We start from the raw sequence: 24,578 nt of genomic DNA, 5'->3' as shown, positions 1-24,578 counted from the left end.
AAGATGTGGGTTGAAGGAAATGTAAGCATGAAAGCCATGGTTATGGAACCATGTATTTTTTATTTACTCTGAGGGCTGCATTCTCATAACATGGTTTTGTAATAGAGGATAATATGGCCCTTCTTTACTGCTAGTTGAGATATTTTACCACAGGTAGTCTTCTAGCATCCTTAATAATATTCTTGATCTGAATGTTGCTTTATAAGTGATGTTTGAAAGTAGGTACACTTTCATATGGAAAGCATGTAATATTAAAAAATGGGATGAATTGAAACTTAAGGATCAAAATCATGGTAAAGTAAACCATAACACGAGAAGATTACACAAGAATGCTCAGACAAAACAGGCTGCATTCCAATTTCCAGAAATGGGAACGGACTATTTATAAATTTCCTGATACAGTCCCACATGATCTTCTTAGGATTGTCAAAGACAGTGGACTGGCTCGGAGCATCTTTCCCCATCCAGGATGCATGGGTTCTTCCAGATTCAGTTGTCTAATTAACTATGACTGTCAGCAGTCAACATGTGCCAGACACTGTACTAGACTCTTACATAACATAAATCATCTTCATAACCCACTTTATTTGGAAGAGAATGTAATAAACTACCAAGTTACAAAAAAAAAAAAAGGAAAAAATCAATTATTGGTCAAAATAAAACCAAAAATGCTTATAAAGGGATGGGGAGTATAGATTCATCTTTGATAACATAGAAAGTTGTATTTGTGAACTTTCTCAAAGAGTTTAATATGCTTAGTTCTGCAGTGTGGAAAAACTTCAGAAAGATACTTATTTATCAACAATAGTTCTTTATCCACATTCTGTATTTTCTGTATTTAAAACTGCATAATTGATCCAAAGTACCTTTCAACTGACCCTCAGTTACTTAGAGACATGTATCTGAATATCAAGAAAAACACTCTTCTAAGTCTTATTGACCAACTATAATAGATAAATACCCTTCATTACAAGTGAAGCTAACTGGTTACAAATAGTTTGTGATTTTCTTTTTTTAAAGAGACAATTTGTTTTGCCTTGTTAAAATGGTATTTAATCAGCCCTCATCTGCATGATTTCTAAAGCTTAATATTATCTTTACTGTTTAGAAATGAATAAAATATATAAAACCATTCATAGGATGATGATAAAAAATAATTTGTCCAAGAATCTGTATTTTCAGTGTCACCACAATATTTTGTAAATGTTCAACTATACTTTCATTCAATGAGGAGTCCTGTGACAGATTTTTAGTCTTTTTTGTGTGTGTGTGCATTCAGTTAATATTTTGTATCTAATTTAATCCACCGATTTTTTACAGGCTCAAAAAACTCAGAAACCACCCCAGAAACCAGCCCCCACAGTTGTTTCTGTAGCTCCAGCTGTCAAAGATCCATTGGTTAAGAAACCAGAAACTAAACTCAAACAAGAGACAACTTTTCTAGCATTTAAGAGAACAGAGGTCAAGGTACAGTACATTCCATTTTTTTCTAAGATTGGATTTTAATTTAATTGACTAAAAAATACTTACTTGAGGGACGCCTGGGTGGCTCAGTTGGCTGAGCATCCGTCTTCGGCTCAGACCATGATCTCAGGGTTTATGGGTTTGAGCCCTGCGTCAGGCTCTGTGCTGACAGCTCAGAGCCTGGCGCTCCTTCAGATTCTGTGTCTCCCTCTCCCTTTGCCCTTCCCCCGCTCTCTGTCTCTCTCTCTCTCTCTCTCTCTCTCTCTCTCTCTCAGAAATAAACAGTTGAAAAAAAAAAATCCAACATGAAATCGTTTTATGGCAAATAAGTTAAGGCCTTGGCTGTCATGTTGATTCTGATTTAAAGGTTTTGGTATTTTTATGATAAAAGTTAATACATTTTTTACTATGGAAAAAAAATGGTTCCATTCACATATTAAAAAGCAAATGGCTTTCTAACTAAGATAATGGGTAGTTTTTACTTACAGTAAAAATTGAGGAATAGTTGAGAAATTTATTTTCTTTACTGAAAGACTAAGAAATTACTTGGTCTGGATTATTGGTGTTGTTTTTACTTTTGCTTGTCCTGATAGTATTATAAGCCATCTGTCATTCTGTGGAAAAGCAATACCAGTAACAGCAAGCCATTAAACTAAAACGCTATGAACACAGAACTTGCTTTCTGTTTGTACTTCATAAGTGTTGGTCTTTTTAATTACTTCAGATGGGTTTTCTTCTGTGATGTTTGTTGAAAGATCATTTAGCCATATGGCAGACAGTTTTGTGTTTAATAGAAAAGGAAAAAATTAGATTTTTTCATAACTGAAAATTAAGTTTACCACACTTGTGTCCTTTTGCTTTCTTTACTAACTTTTTCTCATTACCTGTGTGCATTCCTCTAGGAATTTGTAATTTATGTGTGGTTTATCTTCTCTGGATAATCTTACGAGAAAGTTACTGTGTAATGTATAATGTGAAAAAATCCTATTGTTTTTCAGAGAACGTGAACAAAAATCTGGGCTTTTCCTCTTACAAATATCTCAGCACTCTATTCTGATTACTTTTCACATGGGTTAAAAATGTTTACATGCAGATGGTATTGAAGGCTACCTTGTAAGAAGTAAAAATGTTTTTTTACCAACTCTCCCAGAGTTCAGGTTTAAAGTATAACAGCATATATTTTAGGCATGGTAATTACCATATTGATAAGTAAATTAGTGTTTGTAGGACTTAATCTTTTACCTGTAATAAATTTTACACTTTTGTGACTCTTCTTAAGAATATAAAGGTAGAGAGCATGCTGGTGAGAAGTTCAGTTTATAATTAATTTGAACAAAGTACATTTTTGCCCAGTGCGGAGGTGAAAAAAATTTGTCCTCGTGTGAATGAGAGCAATATTTATTTATATAGTGACGCTGGTATCACTGTTAGCTTTTGATTGGCCGTGAAGTTAATTAGAGAAACTAAGGTGTTAAATCTTTAAGAAATTCATCTGGGAGTGAGTCAGACCTGCCTAAATGTCACTGTGCAGCTCTTGAGGCGGTTAATAAAATCCTTTATACAGAGCAGGGATCTCTTCTTATGTGATAGTTTCAATGGAAACCTGAACAAATTGTGGAAATAAAGTTATGAAACCTTTTTAATATATCACCAGAGCTGTATAATTACAAATAGTTAACATTGCAAATCTGTATATATTTTGCAATGCAGGAGCTATTTACTCAAAATTGGTATTGGGACATTTTAAAAAAAAACAGATTCTGGGGCGCCTGGGTGGCTCAGTTGGTTAAGTGTCTGACTCTTGACTTTGGCTCACGTCATGATCTCACTGTTTGTGACTTTGAGCCCCACGGCAGGCTCTTGTATGGATAGCGAGGAACCTGCTTAAGATTCTGATTCCCTCTCTCTGTCCCTTCCCGACTTGCTCACTCTCTCTCAAAATAAACAAAAATAAACTTAAAAAAATTATTTAAAAAATGAATTCAGAATCTGACACATTTACTCAATAAGTAATTATCAAATAAATCTGTTTATCTCAGACATCTTCTAAATTTCCTGGGTATGAGCATTTTTGTTCATTAAGAGTGGATTCTGTTTTTGAAATGATCCACAAGCCATTTGGAGCAAAGTCTAAAGAATAAGGTGCTTTACTGAGCTAGATATTACTTTATTTAGGTGAAAAACAAGTTAAAGCATTAAATCTGATTTTTCTGATAGACCTTGTAACTGAATCTAAAAGCAATTCCCAAAAAGGAATTTCATACATTTCTTTTTCAGAATCATTAGAACAAGAATATGGCATCCCAGAATTTCTGCTTTGGAAGTGGTAGCATCCATTAGCTATGAATAAGTTTAATGTTTGTGTTTTTTGGTTTTTGGTTTTTGTTGTTTTTTTTTTTTTTTTTTCAGATCAGTTTCATAAGAACTTAATTTGGTGGTGTGATTTAAATTTCCCAAACCATTACTTCTGTATAAAAAGTCCAAAATTAAACTTGTTATATATTTAAGAATATTACATTATGTATTAATTATACTTGGCTCTAAAGCAATATTTATCTTGTTTTTTAGACATCCACGGCTATTTCAGGAAATTCTTCTAGTACCAGTGTTTCTTCTTCAGTAACTAGTGGCCTAACTGGATGGGCAGCTTTTGCAGCTAAAACTTCTTCTGCTGGTCCATCAACAGCAAAGTTGAGTTCAACAACCCAAAACAATAGTGGGAAACCAGCTACCTCATCAACTAACCAGAAGCCTGTGGGTTTGACTGGTCTGGCGACATCATCTAAAAGTGGAATAGGTTCCAAAATAGGTTCCAATAACAACACTGCACCCACTGTACCCTTGAAACCACCTCCACCTCTAACTTTGGGCAAAACTGGCCTTAGTCGCTCCGTTAGTTGTGACAATGTTAGCAAAGTGGGTCTTCCTAGTCCGAGTAGTTTAGTTCCAGGAAGCACCAGCCAACTCAGTGGGAATGGAAATAGTGGGACATCAGGGTCCAGTGGAAATACCACTAGCAAAACCACTTCAGAATCAAGCAGCTCTCCCTTAGCATCCCTTAAAGGTCCAACTTCACAAGAATCACAGCTCAATGCCATGAAGCGATTACAGATGGTCAAGAAGAAAGCTGCCCAGAAGAAACTCAAGAAGTAATCTGGCCAAGTAGGTTTTTATTTGACATTACCCTAAAATCTTATTATTAGGACATAACCTGTAATATACTATAATTTAATAAAAATTTTCACAATGAAATTTCTATTATTTCTTACCTTAAAATGCTAAATGTTATTTAACAAAATTTGGAAATCTTTTTATTTTAAATCTCTTTACCATTTTTAAGTTTCCATGGTGTGTGAAAACACTGACTAGCATGATTAATTCTTTGGGTTCCTGGGTGGCTCAGTCAGTTGAGCATCCGACTCTTGATCTCAACTTAGGGTCATGATCTCACAGTTCCTGAGTTCAAGCCCCATCACAGCATGGAGCCTGCTTGAGATTCTGTCTCTCCCTCTTTCTGCCCTTCCCTGTTCACACTCGTTCTTTGTCTCTCTCTCTCTCTCTCTCTCACTCTCACTCTCACTCTCTCAATAAATAAATAAATAAATAAATGAACTAAAAAAAAAAAAACCACAAAGTAATTAATTCTTGATGAGAACTTCTAGAATCCCAAGAGACTGGTAGTATATGTGAATTTTTTTAAAAAACGAATAGTTCATCTTCTAGCAAAGCCCTAAGAATTAGGGTTTTGAATTAGGTGCCTTATAAGATGGCAGGAATGCCACTTTATTATAAAGTTTTCTACTTTCCCCTCAATATTCCAGATATTCATTGTTAGTCCCCAGCCTCATTTCATGATTCTCCCTCTCACCCCAAATATTTCATCTCCCCATTTTCAAAATTAACTTTTCATAACTGATTTCTCACATTTCTGTATTATACCTTTTTTATCACTTCATATAATTATTTAGGGATGTATCTCTTCTGTAGATTGTGAACTCCCATGCCCTTTTAATGCAATATTTTTCTCCCATTGCCCACTTTTCCTCACATTGCCAGTCTAACATCTGCACATAGTTAGTACCTAATAAAGTTGAGTTTTGATTTACCCTGATTATACACACACCTGAGAATTCTTGAGCAAAATATCCACTCCAAAACAATTCCTGACTTGTTTACATGCTGGTAGTTTCTTCCTATACCATGAAAAGAAAAAGGGCTGCTTTATTTCTATTGCCCAAATGTATTGTAACGTTTCAATTTTAGTTACCTTTGTATAAAAGAAGCTCCTATATCATGATTAAATCTTGAAATTATTTTGATGTGTGTGTACATTGTTAAATCACAAAATGTGGGGAGTCTGAGCAGTAGCCTTATTTGTAAATTAACAAATTAGCCTACTGTTGTTTTACATATAGTTTTTGACAGAAGATATGAGGCTTTCTGGCCCAGAGAAACAGTTTATTACTCACAGGAAAATTCAACAGCCATTTCATACTTCATGAATACCTCATTTCATCCAGAAACTGGAAGTCCAAAATTTCCTTCATTCATTAGACTATGAGCAGCCTTATTTCTTCAACTTTGATATGTGCTACTAAATCTTTAAAACCTCTAATCTCAAACCGAGTCCCTTAATCTCTAGCTTTTTCTAACAATTTCTAAAATATATTGATATGAGATTTCTGTGACAATAAAAGGAAAGCTACTATTTTAAACTACCCTTAAATAATGGCACTAAATTATTCATAGTAAAATAGAATCCAAGATTGAGATAATCCCATTACTTACATGTGGAGTAAACATCTATTTACATGTTGAAAATCTGCCTACAGATGTTTCTGTTTTGAGAAACAGATTTCTGTGGATTAAACATAATTTGGCATGAGCCCCAAATCCCCATTAGGATCAAAAAGACTATAAAAAAAAAAAAAAAAAAAAAAGGAAAACCCATAAAATCATCATATTTGTTTATAGGTCAGGGCTAGTTTGACCTAAACTGGACAAAACGATCTGATACAAGCTAAGCTCGAATTAACAGTTCGTGTGACTACAGTACCTATGAAAACTTAAAGCCGTAATGTACAGTTTGCACACTGGCACTTGAAGGGGAAAATTTTATCCCATCACAGCCAGAACACATGTACTGGAAAGAGTTGAGAAGAGACGCAACTTTTAATTTCTGTAGTATTTCAGAGAGGATGTTAGAAGCCTTTTAGGAAGTTATTTTTCATTGAGCATGGCTCTTTGTATAGGTTGTATGTGCATAAATATATATTTGGAATCTGTACATATGTGTAAGTATGCAAACATCTAGTACTGTATATAATTCAGTTTGATATTTCATACAGGTATTTTTATATTAAAGTTTTCTTCAGGTAGATCTTAGACTGATTTTTTCCATACCATTTTTTTTTCCCAAAGGTCATGCTTTTATTTATTTTTTTAAATATAATTTGTTGTCCAGCTGGCTTACATATAACATCCAGTGCTCATCCCAACAAGTGCTCTCCTCAATCCCCATCACCCATTTTCCCCACTCCCCCACCTCCCCCTATCCACCCTCAGTTCGTCCCCTGTATTTAAGAGTCTCTTGTGGTTTGCCTCCTTCCCTCTCTGTTACTATTTTTTTCCCCCTTCCCTTCCCCCATGGTCTTCTGTTAAGTTTCTCAAGATCCACATATGAGTGAAAACAAATGATATCTGTCCTTTTCTGACTTAATTCACTCAGCATAATACGTTCCAGTTCCATCCACATTGCTACAAATGGCATGATTTCATTCCTTCTCATTGCCAAGTAATATTCCATTGTATATATAAACCACATCTTCTTTATCCATTCATCAGTTCCATACCATTAAGTGAGCTACAAAGCTTTTTAACTGACCATGTGATGAAAGTCGCCAGCTTTACATTAATAGTATTTATCATTTAATTTATTTTGTTACACATAGGTTTCCCCACCACCACCACTAGATTTTAAATTGGATGAGAACAGAGATCTTGATTTGCACACCATTAGCACACCATTGCACAGCATCCCACTGTAATTCTCAATAAATATTATGCCAGTGAATGAATAGACCTATAAGTAGGTGAGCCAAAGTAAGCTTTTAGGATTGTAAGCTCAAATCATATTTTAGTAGAAATTTGGTCAATATCACTTTATGCACATTGTGCTTTGTTAGATTTTGGTGACTTAACAAAAAAAAAAAACCACTAAACGAACCCTGGCTTAAAGTCAGAAGACCTGATTTTGAATCCCAGTCCCTCCATATATGAGCTGTGTAATCCTTGGTTTCCTCCTCTATAAAATATAGATGATAATTAATGAGATAAAATGGAAGGCATCTAACATTCTAAGGTTAGGTTTCTGATTCTGATACCTAACAAGGATGTCATGGTACTGTTTATTAGTAACAGATTATTTAATTATACTGTGATGATCACAGGTTGTATAGGAAATACATCATTTTATAAAAATAAATATATTAATACAATAATCTTAAAAATTATATAAAGAATTAGAGAAAGCCATAAATACATTTACACACCTTAGTATTGTTTTCTTGTAAGATAAACTTGACTAAGCATATACCCCCTACATTTTTGAACAAGAGCTACTCATTCTGCTATATGCTAAGGGGTGACTTATTTTACTGAAAAACCGAAGCAAATCTTGCCTATATCAAGAGTGTAATAACAGGAAAGAAGTAGCTGGCCTTCAGAGATGCAGGTTGAATTCCAATGGTCCAGGTGTGAAGATGCGTTATATTGGATAATTTTGTAGATAACAGATAATTTAATGACTAAGTTTTTATATAATTTCGTGTATAGAAGGAAGTAACAGAAAAAATTAGCCTTTAAAAATAGTAACATTCTATAAATAGTAGAATTTCCCCCAGAGAATGTAAAGTTGAGTGTCCTTCCAGTCAATGAAATTTAATTACTTCTTCATCAACTATAATGTAAATTTATAGGCTTAATTTGGCTTGAATTTTGTGAGGGCTAGATGTATTCAGTATTGGGCACTACACTGAGTACCTTAAGAAGCCATAGTTAGGACAAACAGGATTTCAGTAAATTAGTTTCCCCACCATGTTAGAATATAAAGATTTTATCTCTGTTCACATGGCTTTGAGAGTGTTTTGCAGTAGACAAAAATCTAAGAAGCTTATGGGCAGTTTTTAATTTCATATTTCAGTAATAAAAACACTGATTTTTGTACATCATCTGAACTATTCATCACAAATAGTGACAGGCAGTTAATAGCCATCTCTAAAAGTCCAAATTATATTTCAGGCAAAATATGAAATACATCAGCACTTAAAAGTATTTCATGCAGTGCTGCATTTATATGATTAACAATGTGCGCTGTATCTCTTCTGCACAGCTCAACCTTCATAGAATTGTTTTATACTAATAGCAAAAGAATATTTTTCTAAAGTACAAGGAATGTTCGGATAGTGGCTTTGTGACTTTTTCACGTGATTTAAGTACCCATGGTAATTTGTATTACTGGATCTTTTATAATTCCGAACATTATTATGTATATTAGAACATCTGTATTTAAAAATAAATACTAAATAAAATGTTTACATACACTTGTTTATTTGTTTTACAAAGGAAAACAGCCACAGAAATTTCTCCTTCATTCTTGGTAAAAATACCCATTTCAGAGAATTCTATATTTTACAATGACATTTAAATTTTAAAATACAAAGAAATAATTGTTTCTTCATGCCTTAATTATAATGATGTCACCAATAGTTTTATCTTTTTAAATTTCTTAAAGACTTACATACATCATAACTATCTGAGTTTCATTTCCCCTATGTTCAACAAAATAATGTCTGACCTCAAAATTATAATTACTTGATTCTTAACAACATATCAAGAAAATGAAGGTATTGTATAACGTTAAAAAAATAAAGCCTAAATGGCATATGAAATGTAGGTATATTTTTAAAATAGCAACTACATAGTTTTAGAGTAATGTATGTTCATTACAATAGTGAGGGACTACAGGAGATGGCTTCATTACACTTGCTCAGCAGCTAACTGCAGCTCTGATTTTAGTGGTGTGGTTTCTAAAAAGGTGAGACAGGAGGCATCAACCTAGGACCACACAAGCAGACAAAGCTTCTATACATCTAGTGACTTATTTCAGCCAAAACAGCAAATATGAGCTATTTCTATCAATCTTCATTTTAAGGGGAGTATTGAAGTCACAGCTAATTTAAATACATGCATTTAATATATATTAAGTTATATATTAACTTTTATACTTTTATATATTTTTTTATACTTTTATATATTAAAAGTATAAATATATATACTTTTATATATTAAAAGTATAAATATCATATATAAAAAATACATTAGATATAGTTTCCCCACCAGTTTGGTTGTTGGGCATGTTCATAGTTACCACAAGTAGCAAGTTTGGATTTCCTTTTGTTTTGCCCTACGCAAACTGGAATTATGTTTTCACCATTGGGTACAAAGCACCATTTAAAAGACATAAAAAGTCTCTGTATGTCTAAAAGAGAATCTTCTTTTAGTATCCAAACTCAAAACAAGAAAATGTTATGCAAAAACAACTTACCATTAGAACCTTATAAAACTATCTTTAGATTAAGTATTTCAGGTACAATATTATGAAATGCAAATTATTCTGTCATGGAAATGTCTTAATGAATTTCTATGGTTGTACATGTCATATGCATACTTAAAACAGCCCTCTGAAAATCCCTGTTCATTTTGTTTTGTATTCTTCAGTAATGTATGTTACAGTATACGTTCTAGAGATCAAATCTTTCAAAGTAACAATTAAATCTTTAATGTCATTATTAGCACATTCTATGTGGGAAATGAAAGTCCACTTTATGTTGGTGTTTAAAGGAAACCACTAAGTCAAACTTTAAATCTTTTTACTGTCCTAAAGGAGCATCAACAAGTCAATAAAATGTCTTGACAAAATATCCTGAAATCTTAGGGGACAATTTTGAGCTATTCCCAAGTGAAAGTTCAGTGTCCCAGGACATTGTGTTTCAGCAAATGTTATCCTTAATGCCTTCTTTGTCTAAGTACAATCGGCAACTAAAAATATTTACATCTTGGCTCAGAACATGGAGCACACATTCCACATTCATCATCGAAATGATTGAGCGATCCAAAAATATTTCCTCATTCAAGTAACATTAGTGATCATGTAGCATCGTTTTTAAACAATTATACTTTAAAAAATGTTTAAGCAAAACAAAACAAAACAAAAAAATAAACGTAGATACGTCATTTTCTCTAGACTAATATCATGGAAATCCTCCTAGCCCTTGATTTTGAAAAACTTCTCAATACTTAAATATGACCTGAGAGAAAAATGGTCCTTATCAATGTCCATTATGTGCATCATTAAGTGCTTTGCTGACAGCAAATGTATACTCCTGGAGGGTTGGTACAGCATAGTGGTTAGGAGTGTAGATCCCAGAACCAGACCTAGGTTTGAGTCCCAGCCCTTACTAGCAGTGTACCTGGGCTAAATTACTTCATCCATGTGGGCCACAGTTTCTTCATAATGTTGTGAGTATCAAATAAGTTACCACATGGGGCACCTGGGTGGCTCAGTCGGTTCAGCGTCCGACTTCGGCTCAGGTCATGATCTCACAGTCCGTGAGTTCGAGCCCCACGTCGGGCTCTGTGCTGACAGCTCAGAGCCTGGAGCCTGTTTCAGATTCTGTGTCTCCATCTCTCTCTGAACCTCCCCCATTCATGCTCTCTCTCTCTGTCTCAAAAATCAATAAAGGTTAAAAAAAAATAAAAAATAAGTTACCACATAAACATATAGAACAATTTTTGTCATGTAGTATGCATTCAGTAAATGTTAGATATTATAAGGTCATTCAGGGTTTTTTTCATTTAAAACTTACAGTAAAGAGATGTTCCACAACAAAGATTTCTAGCTGGCTGTTAATTCCTATTATGTATATTTAGTATACTCCCTGGTTTATGCATAACAGTGTATAATCTATATCACATAGTATACATAACCACATAATGAATATAATTACATGTGTGTGAGTGTATATGTGCACACACACACAAAAGAGAATGAGAGAAACAAAAACATTTGAGGCAAAATACATAATACAATACATTGAAAAAAATCTTATCCTTAGATCCAGCCTTTCATGCTGATAAAGGATACATTTATCTTTTCAAAGATCTCCATTTTTAAGTAGTTGGTAGTTGGAGCTTTAGCTGTTTGTTTTGCTGTTTCTGTTTGTTTCCTTCAACATTTATTCTTCAAAATACATTTCCAAATAATCTTGTTAGGAAGCAGTCTTCCTTAAAACTTGATACAGTATCAGTTCATGTAGTATGGAGGTTTCTTGATTTCTAGACCAACATTTTGTAAGTTTTATGAGGTAGTCCATCAATAACCTGCCAGAAAACAGAATTCAAGGGCTTCTTTTCTTAAGCATAAGTCATCTTCCCAAGGTAGTTAGCTGGCACATATCCTTTTTGCCCTTGAACTTCAGCCAACCACCACTCTTTATTGCCACTTAGGTCACAAAATCTAAGTATGTGGACTCTTTGGTACTCCTGAAGGCTGAGTTCATGGTCACTTCGTGCTTGAAAAGCATGAACTGCATAGAAAATCTAGACAGAAGGAAATGCCATTATTGGAAGCAGAACCAATATTTAGAAATATTTAGACAAACATTACAAAGATTTCCAAGCTTTTAGAAAGAACACTGTTCTTCTTTTTTCAAAGTCACATTCCCCAATTCCTTCTGATGGATTTACTTTGCTAAACCTTGACCCAGATGAGAATAGTTCAATAGGCATTCTTATTGTCCTTTTGGGAGGAGTCTAAACTGTCCATGCTTGAAGGCAATTTCCCAGCTTCTATTAAATGATTATTTTATTTATTTTTATTTTTTATTTTTTTTAAGTAGGCTCCACACCCAACATGGGGTTTGAACTCATGACCCTGAGATCAAGAGTCGCATGCTCTACTGACTAAGCCAAGCAGGGGCCCCTAAAAGATTTTTTTTAATGTTAATTCTTTTATTTTTTTTATTCAGTAATTGCTCTAAGAATCTCTTCTACAGAAATAGAGACATTAGCAGAGATTTTTATATACTAATATTACTGCAATCCCCATTTGTAAGGTGAAAGTGAGGGAAATGGAAGTAGCACTGAATGTTCAGTAAGAGGAGAATAGTTAAGTCTATTCTGTACCTTTATACTAAGGAAATTTGTGACCTTTACAGTAAGTAAATTTAGTCATTAAAAATGCTGTTTTCTGAGACTAATAGCATGGAGCAAATGCTTTATGATGAAACAGTAAGCCAAAAAAAAAAAGAAAAAGGATATAAAATCAGTTGTATAAGTCTAAAACTGTTAGTTTCTTTGGTAGAATTAGAGGTGATTTTCATTTTTACTTGTTTATATTCTAAGCCTTTATAATGACAATGCATTAAATTTATAATTTTTAAATAATTTTAAGTGGCCTAGAAGAAATTAATAAAACATGCTTCAGTCAAAAGAATTTTTCTCTAACCTTAGGGCACCTGGGTGGCTCAGTCGGTTAAGCAAGTCCGACTCTTGGTTTTGGTTCAGGTCATGATCTCATGGTTCATGGGGTCAAGCCCCACATTGGGCTCTGTGCTGACAGAGCAGAGCCTGCTTGGGATTCAATCTCTCTCTGCTCCTCCCCCACTTTCTCTCTCTCTATAAAAATAATCATTAAATATTTTTTTCTCTAACCTCAAAAGAATACTTCAGAATTATTAGATGCATAAGAAGCCCCTACATGTTTAGTCCTTTTCCACTAAAATTGTAAGATTGATAACAGAAATGTTTATTTACATCATAAAATTAAGCAATTGACTAACATTTTATTTATTCATTCAATCAAAATTTATTAAGTGCCTATCAAGTGCCAAATATTGTCAGAGAACTTACAACCCAGCTCGGGAAAAATGTGCCTCACAGAATGTACACACATACCAAACAAAAAACACCCTACGCACATGAGAGATATATTAACTACTTGTGAGCTAGTTTTTGAAAGAGGTAACCTTCTGTAGGTGACAAAGTTGATAAAGGGGTGGATATGTCATATTTCAAAGTACAGGGAATATGTGAAAACAGTATATGGGAAAGGCAAGCAGATTAACTTTCTCAAAATTGAGAGTCAATGTTAAAAGAAAATGATAAATAAGATGACTTCATTGAACAGGAAAGGAGACTGGGGAGTGTAGGGAGGGGACTATATAGTTAACAGCATAAGTTATTCTTGTAGATGTTGAACTATTATTTAACTTCTGATGAAGATTTGATATCATTGATTTTATATCGTCTCAACAACTCCAGCATGAGTTCCACTTCAAAGAGAGGAGATTTATGGAGTGCTTGGTTGGCTTAGTCAGTAGAGCATGTGACTCTTGATCTCAGGGTTGAGTTCAAGTCCCAGTTTGAGTGTAAAGCTTACTTAAAAAAGAGAGAGAGAGAGAGATAGAGGAACACTTAAACTTTGCTGACCACATCATGGTACACAGTAGGAATTCAAATATATGTTAATTTGACTTAAAAGTTGAGTTGAAAGGCTTGGATATTCTACAAGAATATACAAGAGATCACCTTGCATCATATAAGATACACACAAGACAGATTGTTGGGCATGGATTATTTTGTAATTTAAAAATTAAAGAAGAAAACAAAAGGGAAGATGCTATAAGGTCTTGAGCAATGGAGTGGCAGCAATAACCACCATCTTTTCTAGCGCTCATGAGTTTACATGTCAAATGTGCTTCATCCTCAACAACCCTGTGAGCTGTGAATTGGAGTAGTACAATGCATTAGTCATAGAGTTAGTCAGTGCTGCTGGGACTGTATTTTCTAACGCCAGTGCTTGGTCCATTTCTCATACTACTTTAGGAACCAAACTCTTGTTCTAGGAAGGATGAGCAGAGTATATTCTTGTGGAAAGGGATTGAGGTCTCTAATATGTTGCTGCTGATGTTTTTGTTGTTGATGAGGAAATGAAGATATTGATTAGATTCACAAGAGAAGAGTAGAGGGTTTGGTGGGCAAAAGCTTTCAGGAATCTGATGCACCATAGTACAGTTTCTGAAATTATCAGTTAAGAGCCTGTGTTAGCAGTTACTAGCCAACTTGTATAATTTTTACTTGTTTCCTTGGTAAAACATATATGCTTTACCAATGCAGCTATAGATTGGTTAGCAGATTGAATTACCTACTAATATATGATTCCTAAATAGTTGTGGTGGTTTTTCACTTTGGCACACATTCTCTCAAAAGGAATATAAAATCTTCCACCTAGATCTATTTGGTATGACATTACAGCAGAGGTTATATTTTATACACTAAATATAGATTTTCATGAAATTGTAAATTTAAAGTACAAAATTATATACTTTAAGTGATAGTGGTCCAGAATTAATTTAGGATAAGTATATTTCAGTTTTTATATGTTTATGCCTCCTCTGGAACTAAGTCCACTTTTAAAGAGAAAGCAGTTGATAACATTAGACTACAAGTTAGAAGTTTTCAGTCTGTTCTAGATAAAAGCTGAAGAATTTCTCATTTTTTGGAATATTTTAGTTGTTCCAAACTAATAACTTTCTAGCTTGCAATGTTAATGTTTGGTCCAGATGCATTAATTACATTTTATTAATTTAATCCATAGTCATCTGATCCTTCTCTCTTTTTCCTCAGCATTTATTAAAATGTATTTTATTCGCTGCTTCTTTGTACTCTGTAAAGCTCTGGCTCATTGTATGTACTCTATTCTATGAATACAACCCAGTTCTCCACGGCATTTACTTTTTTTTTAAATAACACTGTGTACCGAATTATTGACTCATACTCAATGTATTATCCACTGTTTATTAACCACCAGATTTCTCCCTGTAGTAGCATTGCCAGCTAGGCATTCCCCTATTCTATATTTGTGCATTTAATTATTCCTCCCTTAGTGGCCACATTAGCTGTCTCCACTGAATCTCATTTTATTGATTTCTTCCCAGTTCTTCAATTAACAACAACAACAATAATAATTTATTTTAATCTTCCTTTCCAAAACTAAAAAGCTGCAAACCCAGTATTTACAGTATATATCATATGTAGTTCAGGAAGCTGAGATGGTTATATTGCATGAAAAATGCTCTTTCTTCTCTTCCCTCCAGGAACAAGCTTTCACATTCTTCAGTGAACAATTATATATTGTTATTATGCCAGCAATTTTTATAAAGAAATAATTTTAAAGAAAGGTAAGAAAGAATCACCCAACTGCTATTAATATCTTGTATTTCTTCCCTTCTTTCCTTCCTTCCATCCTTCCTTCCTCCCCTCATTCCTTCTCTTCGTCCTTTCTTTTCTTTCTACCTACCAACCTGAAGTAACAATAAACATGGAATTGTAGTATACATAATTTTTGCAGCCTGCTTTTTACTTTAAAATATATTTGAAAATCTTCATGTCAATAAATAGTTCTCTAATGCCTCATTTTAATGACTGCTTATATACATTATATTACAGCTTGATGGTTCATTTTGAAACACTTTCTAAACAATGACATACTACACATGTAGCATTATCATCAAAAATAGTTGAAACATGTAAAGATGAAGGCCCAGAGAGTGAATTTAGGATTATCTGCAAAACAACTAACTTTTCCTAAGTTTCTAATTCAAAATTTATGTTGTCAGTATTATTTATGTGAAAAAAAGGAAACTGCACTGATTCTCAGACATTGAACATCCCTTTAAAACTGGGTTTAGCCGTTATCAAACCTGGTCCACTTTGAAAAGTGCTGAAGATTGCATCACATTCGTCCTCTACCTTGCTTACCAAGCAAGGCATCTTAGATATTATGATAGGCAGACTTCTAAAATGGACACCTTCTGTTGAACATGTCCTGCATAATAAGTTCCCTAATACACTGACTGTGAGTTAGCCAAAGATTATCCTGAGTGTGCCTGATGTAAATAAGTGAGCCCTTTAAGAGAGAGTTCAGACCATTTCTGAAGGGAGAACTTTAAAACCAGAGAGATGCTCATCTGCTAGCCTTGAAGGGGCAGCCCTATTGCAAACTGCCTACAGACGTAGCCACATGGCAAGGGTTTGAGAGCAGCCTCCAGTTATTGAAAGTGGTTCTCACTTATTTGAAAGTGATGGCCAGCAAGAAAATGGAGGCCTCGGTCCTACCAGGACAAAGAGCTGAGTTTTGCCAACAACCACAAGCTTGGAAGAGAACTCTGGGTTTCAGGGAGAAACACAGCCCCAAAACCATCTGGATTGCAGCTATGTGACATGCTAAGCAGAGCACACAGCTAAGCTGTGCCCGGACTTCTGACCTTGGAAATGGTGAGATAATCCATTTATGTTGTTTTAAGCCGCTTTGTGATCATTTGTTGTGCATCATAGAAAACTAAGTCAATCATGTCATTACTATTTGACAGGCAAAAGGGGAAAATACGTTAGGATAGGAAGGCATATTTGTTTGACTGTTTTTGTGATATTTTTTGATCTAGCATAAACTAGTGAGTCACGAGATTAAAGATTAAGTCCTTTAGTATAAATCAGTACTGTCAGGTTGTGAATATCCATTAACTCCTCCCCATTATTCTTACAGAGTCTCTGGACCATAATTTAGGGAGCTTCTAAAACATTAGGAGAAAGTCCATGCTTTCTGTGTGGGATGTGCATGGAGGAATCTGAATGGATTGGTTCTTCAGTCCCAATAAAGGACCAATAAGGAGAGTGACCATATCCCCCAATTATACCGGTCACAGTTATCTCATCTAGTAGGCACTCTCTTTCATTAACAAAAGTGTCTTATTATAGAGAATAAGTTATATTTTCACCTTACCCATAAGACTTCTGATCCACTAGAACCATTCTAGAAAATGTGGGAGGCTTTTAACCCAACAATTTTTTTCTTGAGTGGCTGGGAGAATGCATAAGCAAGTTAAGTCTTTAGAGCAGTGATTTCTAACCTTTTAAAATAGAATTTCCCTTTGAAAATATGTTGAAAGCTATGGACTTCTTTTACCATAGTTATTTATGCTCATATGCACAAAATTTCCAACATATTTGAGGTGATTTGTAAATCCTTCCAAAGCCCATTCATAGATCCCTTTTATTCTTGGAGTTCACATTAAAAACTTAGCTTGAGTATAAAAACTGCAGAGCCACTAGTCTGAAGTCAGTCTGAACATGCCTATTTATGATTAATTTTTAGGATCCCAGTGATGCCTCCTGAATATCAGGTATAGGGCAAAGCTCCCTCTCTACCTGTCTTTCTTGTCAGGGCCCACTGGAGCCATTAATAAGAGTAGATTACAGTCTACAACACCAATGACAATATGATATTTCAATTCTGGAAGAAAGCAAAAAAAAAAAAAAAAAAAAGTGTTACTGCCACAGTAGGAAAGGATAGGGAAAGAAATGGTGAGTCAAAGTGTCATCTTGTTAAACCAAAACAAGTTTCAGTTGATGATCCTGATGATAAAATAAAATCAAGAACATAAGTTTAAATAGCTGCACAGAAAATTGCTTTGCAGGACATCTCAAATGTGCATATTACAATATGCAATGTATTCTCACTGTTCACACACACACAAAAAGATACAATTAACTCCCACTTTTCAGTCACCTTCTAGGGACCTCTATAATGCATTGTTCTCTTGGACTGTCACACCACAAATATGGGGGTTCACCATTCTCTTGTCTCCACACTTTCTAAGAGTCAACGAAATGAAAACATCAGCCCTCTGGTAAGGATTAGGAAGATCATACAAGGTTTTCCTTCTGTTTCTGAGGGCTAAACAGTAGTTGCAAAACTGGAAAAGTCTAAGAACTACTAGCCCATGTACCTCTATTGACTAGAATTAAGACATTAAGGGAAATATTCCCGTGTAGTCTTTCCTTCTGTCGCTTGTGCTAAGGTTTCTAACAGGTACATTGTCTTCAAATCATAGTAAATTTACCGGGACAGACTTTGTCCTACACAGGAGAGGCCTGCAATTTGAGCTGAATTATTTTAACACAGAAGTAGGTATTCAGGGATCCTATGTGGCCACTGATCTAAGCTGCATTTTCTAATCCAGTTTTGTTAGGAATAAAGCTTTCATATATATATATTATATATATATATATATATATATATATAATATATATATTATGTATATAATATTATATTATATTTCATATATAATATTATATTATATATATAATATATTTCATATATAATATAATATTATATATAATATATATTATATATAATATATTTCATATATAATATATATTATATATACCTGACACCAAGGTCTATTTTGAATCAGTTCCAAACTCAGAGGAAAAGGAGTACAAATTGCACTTTATGAAGAGATATTATCAATATACTTTGTTTTGAGTAAAAAGAAATTATCTCATTTTTTTTTTTTTCCTCTCTTGGTAATGGAAACTTCTAATGGACCTAATTCACATGAAACATATTGATAGGATTACTCAAAGAGAATTACTTTGCAGTAGTGGCTATTAGGAACTAGACTACAAATCCCATGTGGAAAGAGCCTAAGTGAGGTGCTTACTCCAAAAGCCCCTGTAAAAGCCAATAAGAACTGGACCTCAACATTAAGCCAGCTTTAGGGTGTCTTGACAAATTTGGCCCTCAGATTTCTGTCCTTCTAGGCTATTGGGATAAGTTAAAAGTCTGCCAGGACATTTAATCATGACTATACATTTCACTGATAAAATTTCATTAATCTATTGGTATTACAATATAATTTTGTTTTCTAGAAACTTTGAATAAACTAAGAGAATGAACAAGGAATAGAAAAACAGTGTTTTGAAACTTCAAGAGAAGAGTGATAGAAACATATAGTAATGTCTAGATGAGTTAAGAATCAGTTATGACTGGGAGAAATTATTTGCAAATTATATCTGATAAAGAACTTGCATCCAAAGTATATAAAGAACTCTTGCAAGTGGATAATAAGAAGGAAAATGACCCAATTTTTAAAACGGGCATATATTTAAATGGACATTTCACTAGAGAAAATACAAGAATGGCCAATAAGTACATGAGAGATATTCAACAGCATTAGTCAAATGCAAATTAAAACCACAGTGAGATACACTTCGCACCCATTGGAGTGGCTATCATAATAGTTTTAAAAAGGCAGTAAGGTGAGGATGTGGAAAAACTGCAGTCCACAAGCCCCATGCACTGCCAGTGGGTATGTAAAATGGTGCAGCTACTTTGAAAAACAGTCTGGCAGTTTCTTTAAACAAGTTAAACATATATTCACCGTAACAACAAGCAATTCTACTCCTATGTATCAACTCAAAATAAATGAAATCCTCACAAAGACTTGTACATAAATGTTTATAGCAGTATTATTCATAATAGAAATTACCTAAAATGTCTATCAACTGGTGAATGGATAAACAAAATATGCTATATCCATAGAATGAAATACTATCAGGTGATAAAAAGCAACAAAGTACATGTATGTACTGCAACATGGATGAATCTCAAAAACATTATGCTAAGTGAAAGAAACCAGCTGCAAAGTCCCACTTGTTGTATGATTTCATTAATACAAAATATACCAAAAAGTCAAATATAGAGAGAAAGAAAGCAAATCAGTCATTTCCTGAGGCTAGGGTGGGAAAGAGAACTGACTGCAAAAGAGTGCAAAGGATTTTGGGGGGTGAAGGGAATGTGCTAGAATTGGATTGGGGTGATAGTTGCACAGCTCGGTAAATATACTCAGTCATTGAATTATATACGCTTAAAATAGATGGATTTTATGATGTGTAAATAAGTCCTTAATAAAGTTTTTTTTTAAAAAAATAGTCATGAATTGGACAAGAATCAGTGTTATCATTGATGAAAGAAACTAAACTATTTTGAAGGGCAGTATGGCAATGTCTATTAAGGCTTTAGATATATATACCCTTTGACTCTCCAATATTCTCCTATGTATATATTCATATATACTCATATTCTCCAATATATATACCCTTTGACTCTCCAATTTATCCTGTGTATATACTCATATAAGTGCACACAGATAGATGAACAAGGATCTTGCATGAAGTAGTTTGAAATTCTAAACCCCCCCCCAAATATTCTAAATGCCCATTATTAGAGTAATAGTTACATAAATTATGATATATCCACAGAATAAATTACTATGAAGAATTTTTCAAGGAATAAGGTAGTATTTAAGTACTGTTGTGTGTAAGATACATTGTTAAGTGGAAAAAAATAACCAAATTATGTTAACACATATATGTTCCCACTTGTAAAAATATGTGTTTGTACATGCACAGAAAGTGTCTGAAAACGTAAACCCTAATACTTGTCTCTGAAGAGTAGAGTTGGGGGAGAAGGGAATAAAGATCTTTACTTCTAATTTATGTATACCTTTATACCATTTTAACTTTTCACAGATAACATGTATTACCCTTATATAAACACAAATTTAAATTAATTAATAAAAAGCCACTAAAGAAAAAAGCAAGTTAAAAAAAGAGAAGCAGTTAGTTGGTCGCCACTTGAGGTTTAACAGTTAAATATACTTAAACTTTCTGATGTAGGAAAAAGGAGTGCTACATTATAGGTAACTTATAAATTTGCAAAAGAATTATCCCAATAGTCTCCGCTTTGGTGCAGTGCGGGAAAAGTAGCTCTTAAAGGTTTCAGGATATGGTACAAGAGATTAAAAATGGCCAATTACTAGATAGCTCAATGATGTTACTGCTCTTAGAGGAATCATGGACAATTTTCCACATGCTGCTTATGGCGGCAATCTGTTCAGTATTGAACTGTTTTTCTCTGATGGAGGAATATAAAAAGGCCATCTTTGCTTTACTCCAAGTACATAACAGCAGGATAGTAATAGTAACAGTTTCTATTTACTGAGTGTCTACTCTGTGCTGGGTACTTTACATATATACGTTTTCTCTAATCCTCACATCAAGTCTGCAAAGTAGGAATTATTGTCCTCTTTTCCTCACTTGAGGAACAGGCTCAGAGAATTAAATTCCTTGCAGAAAGGTGCACAGAAAATAAGTGTTCATAGAGCTGGGTCTCCTTGCTATCAAAGCTGACACCCTTTCACCAAGGCTTGCAGCAAGATAGAGCGCTGTTAGAACATCTTTCATGATTTGAACAGCCAAGCAGTTTTACATCAAGGTTCAAATTCTTACCTGTTCATCTACCTCTTGAGAACTGTCAGCGTCAGTGCCGTTTGTTTCAAACTTTCCATATGTGCCACTAAGAGATGAGCTGCTATCACTTACGCTACTTTCTGAGGTGCCTGTGACACTGTCACTAGCTGGCCGTGAGGACACAAAGAGGCTGATGTTATCAAAATCGTCATCACAGAACCTGTTCTCAGCATCCACCTTCTGCACTTTTGCAGGATTGTAGGGTTTTAAGAAGGAGGAATACACATATCCTTTTATAACTGGATAGGAAACAGAAAGAAAGAAAAAAAAAAAGGTCATTTGTGTACCCTCAACAAACATTTGTGTTTAGAGAAGCACAGAGTGGCCTGTGGGGAAATCTCCACCTGAAAAGAGGGGGTAGTTCTGTGCATTTTATGCAAAAAAAAACCCCTTACTTCCTGTGTCAACGAGCCACCTGCTGGTACTCCCCAGTGGATCTTTCTGTTCCATCACAGCCACCAATTCCCCTCCTAGAAGATTGATGTCATATTCTTGTGTAGCATTGCACTTCCGCTTTGCCTGGTAGAGTTCTTCCTTACTGTACGTGGACAGAAGTTTGGAGCGGTGAACATCAGTTTGACGTGGCACTTCAGGCTGGGAGAAGTAAGGAGAAATTTTGGTTTACATAGATGTATAATAAAATCCTCACTGAACTGGTAAATACTTCTTTGGAGATTTTTTTTTTAATGTTGAAGCCATCTACTGATTTGGGATTATTTCAACACTAAGGCATTGTTGGAATTATTGTGAAGCATCCAGCTGAGTTCTGCAGTGAAAAATTCTCCAGTTAGCACATGAGGGCAGTGTTGCAGAGAGGAAAGAAAATCCAACTGAGCATAAGGAGGCAGAGGTTCTAATCCCTCTTGGATAGAACAATTTTTATTTTTTGCCGTACTGTAGACAACTCCTTGTGTATTAAGCACTTGAAAAATACTATTTAATTAAGTAAATTGTATATGTGCATGTCTTTTTCTGGGAAACAATATCAGTAAATTAGGCATGAGTCAAAAGGCCTAGGCCCCTCCCAGCTCTGCCTCTAGTGATTTTGAGAAAGCCACTTTATCTTCAGTGCCTGGGATTCCTTATCTAGAAAAATGAAGGAGTTGGACTATATGATTTTGCTCTATAAAATTCTATTCATTCATTCAGGAGATATTTATATCTGTTGTCAGGCACCATTTTAGCATCTTGGAATACGTCATGTATAAAACAGGCAAAAATCTAGGACCTTACAGAACTCATAGTATAGAAAGTAGAAGTAGACAAGAAATCCTAAATATAATAGGTAGGTAAGTTACAGGATACTAGGATGAGATAAGTGATATGAAAAATAATACACTGTGATTTGAACAAGGAAAATAAGTGATAGTCATTGTCACGAACCCTACCAAACTCACCAGAATTTGCACAGGCTTCTTCTTTTCAAAACTAAGTTTCCTCTCAATAAAGGTGGCACTGTTGTCCTTTACAAAATTAAGATTTTGAACCTCTTCTAGTACTCGATTCTGAATTTCAGAGATGCTCGAGGCCAGCAGTGGTACCTATAGGTAGAAATGATATGGCATTCTTCTCAGACAACTATTTAACCATATTAGATACTGAATTTAGTAGAGTTGTGACAAGCAAAGAAAGTGTAAGATAGCTCCACAGCAAGAGATTGGGACAATGTTAGAAGATTTAGATAAAAATGGTCTAAATAAACTTTTTTAAAAAAAGTCTAATTTAGTTTGCTGTCTCTGGAAACCTCACTAAAATGATAGGGATAATTTTTGTAAAGGTTCAAGCCTAAATAAAAGAACACAAGAGAAATAAAAAAAACAATGGAATTTTGGAAGAAGGGCTCAGGAATTGATGGCAAGAGGGTCTTCCAATGTGGTAGGGTGGGATAGGGGGAAAGAGAAAGAAGCTAAAACAAGAAACATTGTTAAGAACCTGTGGCAGCTTTAAAGCAAATCAGCAAATTCTTTGACATGCCTCTCCTCAGGAAGTGGAGTGGAGTCCATGCCCTCTCCCCTCAAAAGTGGGTGGTTTTTTTTAATTGCCTCCATGAACAGAATGGAAATGAATGGAACGACAGAAGTGATGCTATCTGACTTTCAAGATTAGGCTAAAAAAGACTGTGTAGCCTCTGCTGGTTTCTTTTGTGACACTCACTCTGGGAGACTTAATATTAACCATGGAAGAAGGCCAGTTGCACTGTGGCCACCATATCAAAAGACTGTGTTGAAAGATCGGAGCAGGGTGAGAGGTCTATGGAGCCCCAACTGTCCTAGTCGCAACTGTTTGAGTCTTCTGTCATCACCCCATCTCCCACCTCAGACATGGGCCTGAGGAAGTCTTCGAGATGACTCTAGCCCCAGCTATTATCAGACTACAACCTTATAAGGGACACTGAGAATGACTGCCTTGAGTCCAGTGAACCTCCAGAACCATGAGAGACGATTGTAATAAATGACTATTGGTTGTTACATGCTGCCATATTTTGTGTAATTTGTTACGCAGCTATAGGCAACTGGAATCATCCAAATATCCTTCCGTAGGAACAGGTTAATACACAAAGCTATACATACCGTATGATTCCATTTTCATGAAATACAAACCAGGCATAACAGTCTACGATATATATGTAAGAAAAATGGTTACCTTTGAGGGACTGTAGCCAAGGAGTGGTCATGAGTGGCTCTTAAGGGGAACTGGAAAAGGCTAATGTCTAGATTTTGATGGTGGTTACACAGATGTATGTATTTGCAAATATTCATTGAGATGGGCACTTCAGACTGATGCACTTTACCATACATAAGTTATACTTCAATTTAAAAAGTTTAAAATAAGGAAATGAT

The 24,578-nt window shown here is 34.6% G+C and overlaps 2 protein-coding genes across 5 annotated transcripts in view; one reads left to right on the top strand and one right to left on the bottom strand.

Moving 5' to 3' along the window:
* Positions 1-15,925, top strand: part of INTS12 (integrator complex subunit 12) — a 35,259-nt gene extending 19,334 nt beyond the window's left edge. For 2 of the 3 annotated variants that reach the window (XM_060654503.3, XM_060654505.2), the window contains exons 6-7: positions 1,321-1,467; positions 4,033-4,716. In XM_060654503.3, coding sequence (XP_060510486.1) covers positions 1,321-1,467; positions 4,033-4,617 — 732 coding nt within the window. In that variant the 3' untranslated portion in view covers positions 4,618-4,716. Of the gene's footprint in view, positions 1-1,320; positions 1,468-4,032; positions 4,717-15,680 lie in introns of those variants that run through there. The other variant, XM_060654504.3, reaches the window with a different exon arrangement.
* The window catches only part of ARHGEF38 (Rho guanine nucleotide exchange factor 38), a 131,073-nt gene continuing 116,333 nt past the window's right edge, over positions 9,839-24,578 (bottom strand). For both annotated transcript variants that reach the window (XM_060654492.3, XM_060654493.3), the window contains 4 exons: positions 23,136-23,279; positions 22,134-22,332; positions 21,718-21,977; positions 9,839-12,123 (listed from right to left, as the gene is read on the bottom strand). In XM_060654492.3, the coding sequence (XP_060510475.1) occupies positions 11,938-12,123; positions 21,718-21,977; positions 22,134-22,332; positions 23,136-23,279 (789 nt within the window). In that variant the 3' untranslated portion in view covers positions 9,839-11,937. The remainder of the gene's footprint in view (positions 12,124-21,717; positions 21,978-22,133; positions 22,333-23,135; positions 23,280-24,578) is intronic.

This window comes from Panthera onca, chromosome B1, assembly GCF_046562875.1.
Source record: "Panthera onca isolate mPanOnc1 chromosome B1, mPanOnc1 haplotype 2, whole genome shotgun sequence".
Classification (NCBI taxonomy): domain Eukaryota; kingdom Metazoa; phylum Chordata; class Mammalia; order Carnivora; family Felidae; genus Panthera; species Panthera onca.
This window is presented reverse-complemented; position numbering and strand designations above follow the sequence as displayed.